This window comes from Neopsephotus bourkii, unplaced genomic scaffold, assembly GCF_033783945.1.
Source record: "Neopsephotus bourkii isolate Nb327-2 ecotype Australia unplaced genomic scaffold, CSIRO-AGI_Nbou_v1 NB_11, whole genome shotgun sequence".
Taxonomy (NCBI): domain Eukaryota; kingdom Metazoa; phylum Chordata; class Aves; order Psittaciformes; family Psittacidae; genus Neopsephotus; species Neopsephotus bourkii.
This window is the reverse complement of record NW_026900528.1, coordinates 1-12,916: the sequence shown is the minus strand read 5'-3', so window position 1 is coordinate 12,916 and position 12,916 is coordinate 1. Positions and strand designations below refer to the sequence as shown.

The following is a 12,916-nucleotide window of genomic DNA, read 5'->3' as shown; positions in this document are numbered from 1 at the left end:
GGAGGGGATGATGGACGGCGGGAGGGGCGGGGCCAGGGCGTTGCCTGGCAACGGGGCCGCCGATGGGGCTGATGGGCTGAAACTGGGACCCAATGGGGTTAAACTGGGACCGAATGGGGTTAAGCTGGGACCCAATGAGGTCAAACTGGGACCCAATGGGGCCATACTGGTCCATGCTGCTCCATACTGGTCCATACTGGGACCCAATGGGGGCAAAATGGGGACACAAAGGGGTCAAACTGGTCCATACTGGGACCCAATGGGGTTAAACTTGGACCCAATGTGGTCAAACTAGGACCCAATGGGTCCATACTGGTCCATACCGTGACCCAATGGGGGAAAATGGGACACCATGGGTCCATACTGTTCCATACTGGGACCCAATGGCGTTAAACCGGGACCCAATGGGGTCCATACTGGTACATACTGGGAACCAATGGGGCCAAACTGGGACGCAATGGGGTCCATACTGCTCCTTACTGGGACCCAATGGGGTCAAACTGGGACCCAATGTGTCCATACTGGTCCATACTGGGACCAAATGGGTCAAACTGGGACCCAATGGGTCCCTACTGATCCATACTCAGACCCAGTGGGGTTAAACTGGGACCCAATTGGTCCACACTGGCCCATACTGGGACCCAATGGGGTTAAACTGGGACCCAATGGGTCCATACTGTGACCCAAGGGGGTCAAACTGGGGCCCAATGTGTCCATACTGGTCCATACAGGAACCCAATGGCGTTAAACTGGGACCCAATGGGTCCATACTGGTCGATACTCAGACCCAATGGGGTTAAACTGGGACCCAATGTGTCCATACTGGTCCATACTGGGACCCAATGGGGTCAAACTGGGACCCAATGTGTCCATACTGGTCCATACTGGGACCAAATGGGTCCATACTGGTCCACAGTGGGAATCAATGGGGCCAAACTGGGACCCAATGGGTCCATACTGATCCATATTGGGACCCAATGGTGTCAAACTGGGACCCAATGGGGTCCATACTGGTCCATACTGGTCCATACTGCTCCAAACCAGCCTCCTCCTCATTCACCTCTTTATACCCCCGCTCCACACAGGGCGCGCGCGCCTTTCCCGCGCGATGACGTCATCCCCCCCGCGCCGCCTCCCCATTGGCTGTCGGCGCCCCTTCAAAGGCGGCCGGCGGCAGCGAGGCGCTCGACCAGCTCGGCCACGCTCTCGACGCGCTGCGCCCCCTGGCGGACGGGAGGTTCCTCCAGGCGCAGCACCCGCAGGCGGGAGGCGGGGGGGGGGCCCCCCAAAAGCTTCTCCAATGGCAGCAGCTCCAGAGGCTTCTTCTTGGCTTTCTATAGGGGGATATGGGGGAGATATGGGGTGCTATGGGGGGATATGGGGCGCTATGGGGCGCTATGGGGTCTATGGGGCTATGGGGGTTATGGGGGTCTATGGGGCTATGGGGGTTATGGGGTCTATGGGGTTCCTATAGGGGGTCCCTATGGGTATCGGGATGTAGGGCATGGTGGTGCAGAGGGGGTGGTTGAGTCTCTATAGGTGTGCCTATGGGTATCTCTATAGGGTGTCTCTATAGGGTATCTCTATAGGGTGTCTCTATAGGGTGTCTCTATAGGGTGTCTCTATAGGGTATCTCTATAGGGTGTCTCTATAGGGTATCTCTATAGGGTGTCTCTATAGGTCCCTATAGGATATCTGTATAGGCTATTTCTATAGGTGTCTATAGGGTGCCTCTATAAGATGCCTCTATAGGATGTCTCTATAGGGTATCCCTATAGGGTACCTCTATAGAGTATCTCTGTAGAGTATCTCCATAGGGTCTCTCTATAGGGTCTCCCCATAGGGTCTCTGTATAGGGTCTCCCTATAGGGTATCCCCATAGGGTCCCTCTATAGGCTCTCTCTATGGGGTCTCTCCATGGGGGTCTCTCCATGGGGTCTCTCCATGGGGTCTCTCTATGGGGTCTCTCTATGGGGTCTCTCTATGGGGTCTCTCTATTGGGTATCCCTATAGGGTATCCCCATAGGGGTCTATGTCTCTGGGTACCCACCATGATGTTGGGCAGGGTCGCGTAGCGGGGCTGGTTGAGTCTCTATAGCTCTCTCTATAGGCTCTCTCTATGGGGTCTCTCTATGGGGTCTCTCTATGGTGTCTCTCTATAGGGTCCCTCTATAGGGTCTCTCTATGGGTACCCACCATGATGTTGGGCAGGGTCGTGTAGCGGGGCTGAGTCTCTATAGCTATCTCTATAGGCTCTCTCTATAGGCTCTCTCTATGGTGTCTCTCTATGGTGTCTCTCTATGGGGTCTCTCTATGGGGTATCCCCATAGGGGTCTATGTCTCTGGGTACCCACCATGATGTTGGGCAGGGTCGCGTAGCGGGGCTGAGTCTCTATAGCTCTCTCTATAGGGTCTCTCTATGGGGTATCCCCATAGGGGTCTATGTCTCTGGGTACCCACCATGATGTTGGGCAGGGTCGCGTAGCGGGGCTGGTTGAGTCTCTATAGCTATCTCTATAGGCTCTCTCTATGGGGTCTCTCTATGGGGTCTCTCTATGGGGTATCCCTATAGGGTCTCTCTATGGGGTCTCTCTATGGGGTCTCTCTATGGGGTCTCTCTATAGGGTCTCTCTATGGGGTCTCTCTATTGGGTATCCCTATAGGGTATCCCCATAGGGGTCTATGTCTCTGGGTACCCACCATGATGTTGGGCAGGGTCGCGTAGCGGGGCTGAGTCTCTATAGCTATCTCTATAGGCTCTCTCTATGGGGTCCCTCTATGGGGTCTCTCTATTGGGTATCCCTATAGGGTATCCCCATAGGGGTCTATGTCTCTGGGTACCCACCATGATGTTGGGCAGGGTCGCGTAGCGGGGCTGGTTGAGTCTCTATAGCTATCTCTATAGGCTCTCTCTATAGGGTCTCTCTATGGGGTCTCTCTATGGGGTCTCTCTATGGGGTATCCCCATAGGGGTCTATGTCTCTGGGTACCCACCATGATGTTGGGCAGGGTCGCGTAGCGGGGCTGAGTCTCTATAGCTATCTCTATAGGCTCTCTCTATAGGCTCTCTCTATGGGGTCTCTCTATGGTGTCTCTCTATGGGGTCTCTCTATGGTGTCTCTCTATGGGGTCTCTCTATGGGGTATCCCTATAGGGTCTCTCTATGGTGTCTCTCTATGGGGTCTCTCTATTGGGTATCCCTATAGGGTATCCCCATAGGGGTCTATGTCTCTGGGTACCCACCATGATGTTGGGCAGGGTCGCGTAGCGGGGCTGAGTCTCTATAGCTCTCTCTATAGGCTCTCTCTATGGTGTCTCTCTATGGGGTGTCCCTATAGGCTCTCTCTATGGGGTCTCTCTATAGGGTCCCTCTATAGGCTCTCTCTATGGGGTCTCTCTATGGGGTATCCCCATAGGGGTCTATGTCTCTGGGTACCCACCATGATGTTGGGCAGGGTCGCGTAGCGGGGCTGGTTCAGGCGCAGGTCGGCCGTGAGCAGGGCCGGGAGGCGGAGCCGGAGCCGCTCCAGGCCCCCGTCCACTTCCCGCTGGATCCGGATGGAACCGGAACCGGAACCGGAACCGGAACCGGGATCCAGGTCCAGCTGGGACAGGAAGGTACCCTAGGGGGGAGGGGCATGGGATGGGATGGACCAATGGGATGATGGGATGGAGATGGGATGGACCAATGGGATGATGGGATGGGGATGGGAATGGGATGGGATGGACCAATGAGATGATGGGATGGGGATGGGATGGACCAATGGGATGATGGGATGGGATGGGGATGGGATGGACCAATGGGATGATGGGATGGGGATGGGATGGACCAATGGGATGATGAGATGGGGATGGGATGGACCAATGGGATGATGAGATGGGGATGGGATGGACCAATGAGATGATAGGATGGGGATGGGATGGGGATGGGGATGGGATGGGGTGGACCAATGGGATGATGGGATGGAGATGGGATGGACCAATGGGATGATGAGATGGGGATGGGATGGACCAATGGGATGATGAGATGGGGATGCGATGGACCAATGAGATGATGGGATGGGGATGGGGATGGGATGGGGTGGACCAATGGGATGATGGGATGGGGATGGGATGGACCAATGGGATGATGGGATGGGGATGGGATGGACCAATGGGATGATGGGATGGAGATGGGATGGACCAATGGGATGATGGGATGGGATGGGGATGGGATGGGATGGGGATGGGGATGGGGATGGGGATGGGAGCATCCCAGTATGGGATGAATGGGACCAGTGTGGTCCCCTCCCCCCCTCTTCCCCCTCTATCCCACAATGCCCTACGTTGGTGGGGGGAAGGGGGGAGGGGATGGGAGGAAGGGGGGGGAGGGGCACCTGTGGCCAATCCAAGATGGCGGCGAGGATCTGTCCCGTCTGGTTGCAGTCATCGTCTATGGCCTGGGGGGGGAGGGGAGAGGCACCCATAGGGGCTATAGGGGCCATGGGGCGCCCCATAGAGCCCTATAGGGGACACAGACACACCCCCCCCCCCATAAAGCTCTATAGGGGACATTGAACCCCCCCCATGGGGTCTCTATGGGGTCTCTATGGGTCTCTATGGGTCTCTATGGGGTCTCTATAGGGTCACTATGGGTGTCTATGGGTCCCAATGGGTCTCTATGGGGTCTCTATGGGGTCTCTATGGGTCTCTATGGGTCTCTATGGGGTCTCTATGGGGTCTCTATGTGTCTCTATGGGTCTCTATGGGTCTCTATGGGTCTCTATGGGGTCTCTATGGGTCTCTATGGGGTCTCTATGGGTCTCTATGGGGTCTCTATGGGGTCTCTATGGGTTTCTATGGGTCTCTATGCGTCTCTATGGGTCTCTATGGGGTCTCTATGGGGTCTCTATGTGTCTCTATGGGTCTCTATAGGTCTCTATGGGTCTCTATGCGGTCTCTATGGGGTCTCTATGTGTCTCTATGGGTCTCTATGTGTCTCTATGGGGTCTCTATGGGTCTCTATGGGTCTCTATGTGTCTCTATGGGGTCTCTATGGGTCTCTATGTGTCTCTATGGGTCTCTATGGGTCTCTATGGGTCCCTATGTGTCCCTATGGGCCCCCCCCTCACCTGCTTCCCCAGCATCACCAGCAGGGGGCGCTCTCTCTCCACGAGCTTCGCGAGCGCCAGCGCCACCTGGCGGGGGCCCGGAGGCTCCGCCCCCTCGGGGACCTCCACGAGCACGGCCCGGTCGGCACCGACAGCGAGTGCAGTGCGGAGAGCGTCCTGTAGGGGGGGTAATGGGGCTCAATGGGAGTCAATGGGAGTCAATGGGGGGCAATGGGGGTCAATGGGAGTCAATGGGAGTCAATGGAAGTCAATGGGAGTCAATGGGGGGCAATGGGAGTCAATGGGAGTCAATGGGGACTGAGCATCCATAGAAGTCAATGGGGACAGTGCCCCCATAGGGAGCAATGGGACAGCGCCTCCATAGGAAGCAATGGGACAGCGCCGCCTATCGGAGACAATAGGAATAGCGCCTGTCCATAGGCGTCAATGGGGACAGCGCCGCCTATGGGGACAATGGAGACAGCGCCTCCATAGGAAGCAATGGGACAGCGCCGCCTATAGGGGACAATGGGAATAGCGCCTGCCCATAGGGAACAATGGAATAGCACCCCCATAGGAGACAATGGGACAGCGCCGCCTATAGGGGGCAATGGGAATAGCTCCCGCCCATAGGGAGCAATGGGGACAGCGCCCCCATAGGGAGCAATGGGAATAGCGCCGCCTATAGGAGACAATGGGACAGCGCCGCCTATCGGGGACAATAGGAATAGCGCCTGCCCATAGGAGTCAATGGGGACAGCGCCGCTCATAGGGAGCAATGGGACAGCGCCGCCTATCGGGGACAATAGGAATAGCGCCTGCCCATAGGAGTCAATGGGGACAGCGCCCCCATAGGGAGCAATGAGACAGCGCCGCCTATAGGGGAGAACGGGAATAGCGCCCGCCCATAGGGAGCAATGGGACAGCGCCGCCTATAGGGGACAATGGGAATAGCGCCTGCCCATAGGAGTCAATGGGAACAGTGCCCCCATAGGGAGCAGTGGGACAGCGCCTCCACAGGAAGCAATGGGACAGCGCCGCCTTTAGGGGACAATGGAAATAGCGCCCGCCCATAGGGAACAATGGAATAGCGCCTCCATAGGACGCAATGGGACAGCGCCGCCTATAGGGGACAATGGGAATAGCGCCCGCCCATAGGGAGCAATGGAATAGCGCCCCCATAGGGAGCAATGGGACAGCGCCTCCATAGGAAGCAATGGGACAGCGCCGCCTATAGGGGACAATGGGAATAGCTCCTGCTCATAGGGAACAATGGAATAGCGCCTCCATAGGAAGCAAAGGGACAGCGCCGCCTATAGGGGACAATGGGAATAGCGACCGCCCATAGGAGTCAATGGGGACAGGGCCCCCATAGGGAGCAATGGGGACAGCGCCCCCATAGGGAGCAATGGGAATAGCGCCGCCTATAGGAGACAATGGGACAGCGCCGCCTATCGGGGACAATAGGAATAGCGCCCGTCCATAGGAGTCAATGGGGACAGCGCCCCCATAGGGAGCAATGGGACAGCGTCGCTTATAGGGGACAATGGGGACAGGGCCTCCATAGGAAGCAATGGGACAGCGCCGTCTATAGGGGACAATGGGAATAGCACCCGTCCATAGGAGTCAATAGGGACAGCGCCGCCTATAGGGGACAATGGGAATAGCGCCTGCCCATAGGAGTCAATGGGGACAGCGCCGCCTATGGGGACAATGGAGACAGCGCCTCCATAGGAAGCAATGGGACAGCGCCGTCTACAGGGGACAATGGGAATAGCGCCCGCCCATAGGGAGCAATGGGGACAGCGCCGCCATAGGGAGCAATGGGACAGCGTCGCCTATAGGGGACAATGGGGACAGCGCCTCCATAGGAAGCAATGGGGCAGCGCCGTCTATAGGGGACAATGGGAATAGCGCTCGTCCATAGGGAGCAATGGGGACAGCGCCGCCTATCGGGGACGATAGGAATAGCGCCTGTCCATAGGAGTCAATGGGGACAGCGCCGCCTATGGGGACAATGGAGACAGCGCCTCCATAGGAAGCAATAGGACAACGCAGTCTACAGGGGACAATGGGGACAGCGCCGCCATAGGGAGCAATGGGACAGCGCCTCCATAGGAAGCAATGGGACAGCGCCGTTTATAGGGGACAATGGGAATAGCGCCCGCCCTTAGGGAACAATGGAATAGCGCCCCCATAGGGAGCAATGGGACAGCGCCTCCATAGGAAGCAATGGGACAGCGCCGCCTATAGGGGACAATGGGAATAGCGCCCGCCCATAGGAGTCAATGGGGACAGCGCCGCCTATGGGGACAATGGGGACAGCGCCTCCATAGGAAGCAATGGGACAGCGCCGTCTATAGGGGACAATGGGAATAGCGCCCGCCCTTAGGGAACAATGGAATAGCGCCCCCATAGGGAGCAATGCGACAGCGTCGCCTATAGGGGACAATTGGAATAGCGCCCGCCCATAGGGAGCAATGGAATAGCGCCCCCATAGGGAGCAATGGGACAGCGCCGCCTATAGGGGTCAATGGAAATAGCTCCTGCCCATAGGAGTCAATGGGGACAGCGCCGCCTATAGGGGACAATGGGGCTGGGAGGGGTTGTAGTTGGAGGGGCAAAGGTTATGGGGCGCTATGGGGCGCGCTATGGGGCAGGCTATGGGTCGATATGGGTCACTATGGGTCGCTATGGGTCGCTATGGGTCGCTATGGGTCGCTATGGGTCGCTATGGGGCAGACCTGGCTCTGGCGCGTGCCCACGCTGGCGGCGATGACCTCGTTGGCCTGACCCCGCTCCCGCAGGCGCACGGCCTCCTCCAGGGCGATCTCACAGAAGGGGTTCAGGGAGTGCTTGACCCCCTGATCCTGAACCTTGTGACCCCCCGGGGCCACCCGGACCTATGGGGGGTAATGGGGGGAATGGGGGTAATGGGGGTAATGGGGGGTAATGGGGGGAATGGGGGTAATGGGGGGAATGGGGGAATGGGGGTAATGGGGGGAATGGGGGTAATGGCGGGTAATGGGGGGTAATGGGGGGAATGGGGGGAATGGGGGAATGGGGGTAATGGGGGGAATGGGGGTAATGGGGGTCATGGGGGTATGGGGGGTATGGGGGTAATGGGGCTATAGGGGATAATGGGGAGTAATGGGGGCATAGGGAGGATAGGGGCATAGGGGGGTATAGGGGGTATGGGGATATGGGGGGGTAAAGGAGATTGGGGGTAGAGGGGGGTATAGGGGGGCAGAGGGGTAATGGGGCCATAGGGGATAATGAGGGGTAATGGGGGTATAGGTGGGATAGGGGATATAGGGGGTAGAGGGGGTAATGGGTATAATGGGGTTATAGGGGGGATAGGGAGAATAGGGGGTATAGGGGGTATGGGGGGGCTATGGGGGGACAGGGGGGTATAGGGGTCTATAGAGGCTGTAGGGGGTATAGGGGGGATAGGGGCTATGGGGGGTAATGGGGGTATAGGGGGTAATGGGGGTATGGGGGGGATAGGGGCAATAGGGGGTATAGGGGGTATGGGGGGTATAGGGGGGATAGAGGGGTATAGGGGGTACAGGGGGTAATAGCGCTATGGGGGGTAAATGGGGCCATAGGGGATAATGGGGGGCAATGGGGGTACAGGGGGGATGGGGGGTAATGGGGGGTAATGGGGGGTATGGGGGGGCAATGGGGGTTTTGGAGGACTCAATGGGGCTGGAAGGGACTCATAGGGGTTAAAGAGCACCCATAGGGTTAAAGGGCACCCATAGGCTCTATAGGACCCCACAGGCCCCATAGGGCCCCCATAGGCCCCATAGGGACCCCATAGCCCCATAGAGGCCCATAGGGTCCCTATGGGGCGCGGGTACCTTGACGGCGAAGTCGATGACCCGCTTCACCCCGACCAGCACCTTCAGCGGCGCCATCGCGCCCAGGCCACGCCCCCTCCGGCCTAGACCACGCCCCTTCCCCTCTAAGCCACGCCCCTCTCCCTTCAAGGCGCGCCTTTCCCACGTCCCCCTTCCATTGATCGCAGCGGGGGGGCGTGGCTACCGTAGGTCACGTGGTGAGGAGGGTGAGCTTACCCTAGCCCTATGGATCCTATGGGTGCCCTATGGGGCTTATGGGTGCCCTATGGACACTATGGGTGCTCTATGGACCCTATGGGTGCCCTATGGACCCTATGGGTGCCCTATGGACCCTATGGGTGCCCTATGGACCCTATGGGTGCTCCATAGACCCTATGGATGCTCTATGGACCCTATGGGTGCCCCATAGACCCTATGGGTGCCCTATAGACCCTATGGGTGCCTTATGGACACTATGGATGCCCTATAGACCCTGTAGGTGTCCTATAGACACTATGAGTGTCCTATGGACCCTATAGGTGTCCTATATACCCTATGGGTGCCCTATGGACCCTATGGGTGCCCTATAACTGCCCTATGGCTGCCCTATGGGTGCCCTATGTGTGCCCCATAACTGCTCCATGGGTGCCCCATGGCTGCCCTATGGGTGCCCCATAGACCCTATAGGTGCCCCATAGACCCCTATGGGTGCCCCCTCCCCCCCATACCCCCAGAATCCATCACAAGCCATTAGAAAACACCAGTTTATTCCCATTATCCCAACACATGGAGGGGGAGGGCAATAAATAGGGGGCGGGGGGGGTGTTGGGGGGTGATTTTGGGGTGCTCAGGGGGGAGATTTGGGGTCCTATGGGGGGGTTGGGGGTCCCCATTGATGATTTTGGGGTCCACATTGATGTTTTGGGGGTCCCCATTGATGATTTTGGGGTCCCCATTGATGATTTTGGGGTCCCCATAGATGTTTTTGGGGTCCCCATTGATGATTTTGGGGTCCCCAATGATGATTTTGGTGTTCCATTTATGATTTCGGGGTCCCCATTGACGATTTCGGGGTCCCCATTGATGATTTTGGGGTCCCATTGATGATTTTGGGGTCCCCATTGATGATTCTGGGGTCCCCATTGATGATTTTGGGGTCCCCATGGGGGTTTTTGAGGGTCCCGAACCCGATTTTGGGGTCCCCATGGGGGTTTTCGGGGGTCCCGAACCCGATTTTGGGGTCCCCATGGGGGTTTTCGGGGGTCCGGGACCCGATTTTGGGGTCCCCATGGGGGTTTTCGGGGGTCCCGGACCCGATTTTGGGGTCCCCATGGGGGTTTTCGGGGGTCCCGGACCCGATTTCGGGGTCCCCATGGGGGTTTTCGGGGGTCCCGGACCCGATTTTGGGGTCCCCATGCGGGTTTTCTGGGGTCCCAGACTCGATTTTGGGGTCCCCATGGGTCTGGGGGGGTCAGGTCCGGCAGCAGAGGCCGCAGCCCCGGTTCCGGCAGCAGTTGCAGCAATAGGAGCAGAGCGGGAAGTGGGAGCTGTGACGTCGGATCCGGGGGGGCTGCGGGGAGCCAATGGGGTTAAAGGGGGGTTGGGTCCCCCCTTATCCCTATGGACCCCCCTTTATCCCTATGGACCCCCCCACATCCCTTAGATGGGTCCCTATGGACCCCCACATCCCTTATATGGGTCCCCCCCTTATCCCTATAGACCCCCACATCCCTTATATGGGTCCCTATGCACCCCCACATCCCTTATATGGGTCCCCCCCCTTATCCCTATGGGCCCCCACATCCCTTATATGGGTTCCTATGCACCCCCATATCCCTTATATGGGTCCCCCCTTACCCCCATAGACTCCCACATCCCTTATATGGGTCCCTATGCACCCCCCCCATCCCTTATATGGGTGCCCCCCTTATCCCTATGGGCCCCCCCATCCCTTATATGGGTCCCCCCCTTATCCCTATGGACCCCCACATCCCTTATATGGGTCCCCCCCTTATCCCTATGGGCCCCCACATCCCTTATATGGGTCCCTATGCACCCCCATATCCCTTATATGGGTCCCCCCCTTATCCCTATAGACCCCCACATCCCTTATATGGGTCCCCCCCTTATCCCTATGGACCCCCACATCCCTTCTATGGGTCCCTATGCACCCCCACATCCCTTATATGGATCCCTATAGACTCACCTGTCCATCTCCCCATTGCCTTTTGGGGGTGTCCCCCCCATGTGTGGGGTTCCCCCCTTGCCTTTGGGGTCCCCCCCATTGACTTGGGGGGGTCCCCATCACCTCGGCCCCATCTTTCAGCACAGCCTATGGGGAAAAATAAAGGGGGGTAAAGAGATGACTTTGGGGGTGCCCCCCCCCAACTTATGGGGTGCCCCCCCCATATCCCATCCATTGCTCACCCCATGGCCATTCCCATCCATAAGGAAGAGCAGGAGGAGGAGGAGGAGGACTCCGGGTGCCTTCATCCTTCCTATGGGGGGGTCCTGGCTCTTCCCCTTCCATTTATACCCCCCCGGCCCCCCCTTTTCCATTGACATTCCAGGAAGGATCCACCCCTCCCCCCACCCCTCCCTCCCCTCCCCCTCCATGACCCTGATTTGGGTGGAAAAAAGCCAAGTTTGGGGCTTTTTGGGGTTTTCCTGGTAGGGAATTGGATGGGGGGGGGGAAGGGACCCCCATTGAAGTGAATGGGGACCACCCCATATGGGACCTCCATTGAAGTGAATGGGGACCCCCCCCATATGGGAACCTCCATTGAAGTGAATGGGGACCCCCCACCCATGGGACCCCCATTGAAGTGAATGGGGACCCCCCCTTTTGGGACCCCCATTGAAGTGAATGGGGACCCCCCCCTATATGGGACCCCCATTGAAGTGAATGGGGACGCCCATAACAGCCTCTGGGTCCTAGTGCCCACCCCCCCAATTGGACCCACATCCTTTATGTGCCCCCCATTGATCCCCCCCATTGATGCCCCCCATTGATGCCCCCCATTGATCCCCATCCACCCCATTCATTGATTCCCCCATTAACCCCCCATTGATGCCCCCCATTGATGCCCCCCCATTGATGCCCCCCATTGATACCCCCATTGATCCCCCCATTGATGCCCCCCCCATTGATGCTTCCCCATTGATACCCTCATTGATCCCCCCATTGATGCTCCCCCATTGATGCCCCCAATTGATACCCCCCATTGACCCCCCATTGATCCCCCATTGATACCCCCCCACTGATACCCCTCCATTGATCCCCCATTAATGCCCCCATTGATATCTTCCTATTGATACCCCCCCATTGATGCCCCCCAATTGATGTCCCCACATTGATGCTTCCCCATTGATGTCCCCCCACTGATGCCCCTCAATTGATCCCCCATTGATGACCCCCATTGATGCCCCCCAATTGATCCCTCATTGATGCCCCCCATTGACCCCCCATTGATCCCCCCATTGATGCCCCCCCATTGATGCCCCCCACATTGATGCCCCCCCATTGATATCCCCCAATGATGCCCCCCCATTGCTGCTTCCCCACTGACGCCCCCCCATTGATACCCCCATTGACCCCCCCATTAATGCCCCCCCCTGCCCCATTGATCCCCCCTTATTGATGCACCCCATTGACCCCCCCATTGATCCCCCCATTGATTCCCCCCCATTGATGCTCCCCCCCGCCCCATTGATCCCCCCTTATTGATGCACCCCATTGACCCCCCCATTGACGCCCCCCCATGCCCCATTGATACCCCCATTGACCCCCCCATTGATCCCCCCATTGATTCCCCCCCCATTGATGCTCCCCCCCGCCCCATTGATCCCCCCATCCATGCCCCCCATCACTCCCCACTTCCTCACCTCCACCTCCCCCACCCCATACCCCCATTGATCCCCCCATTGATTCCCCCCCCATTGATGCTCCCCCCCGCCCCATTGATCCCCCCTTATTGATGCACC

General features: G+C 58.0%; 1 protein-coding gene across 1 annotated transcript; it reads right to left on the bottom strand.

Moving 5' to 3' along the window:
• Positions 1 to 1,154: 1,154 nt before the first annotated feature.
• Positions 1,155 to 9,042, bottom strand: ETFB (electron transfer flavoprotein subunit beta). Its single transcript, XM_061368501.1, has 6 exons — positions 8,954 to 9,042; positions 7,835 to 7,993; positions 5,112 to 5,267; positions 4,377 to 4,439; positions 3,441 to 3,623; positions 1,155 to 1,334 (listed from the first exon to the last, which is right to left on the bottom strand). Exons 1-6 carry the CDS (start codon positions 9,008 to 9,010, stop codon positions 1,158 to 1,160), a joined length of 795 nt encoding a protein of 264 aa, XP_061224485.1. The 5' UTR covers positions 9,011 to 9,042; the 3' UTR covers positions 1,155 to 1,157.
• Between the last annotated feature and the right edge of the window lie 3,874 nt (positions 9,043 to 12,916).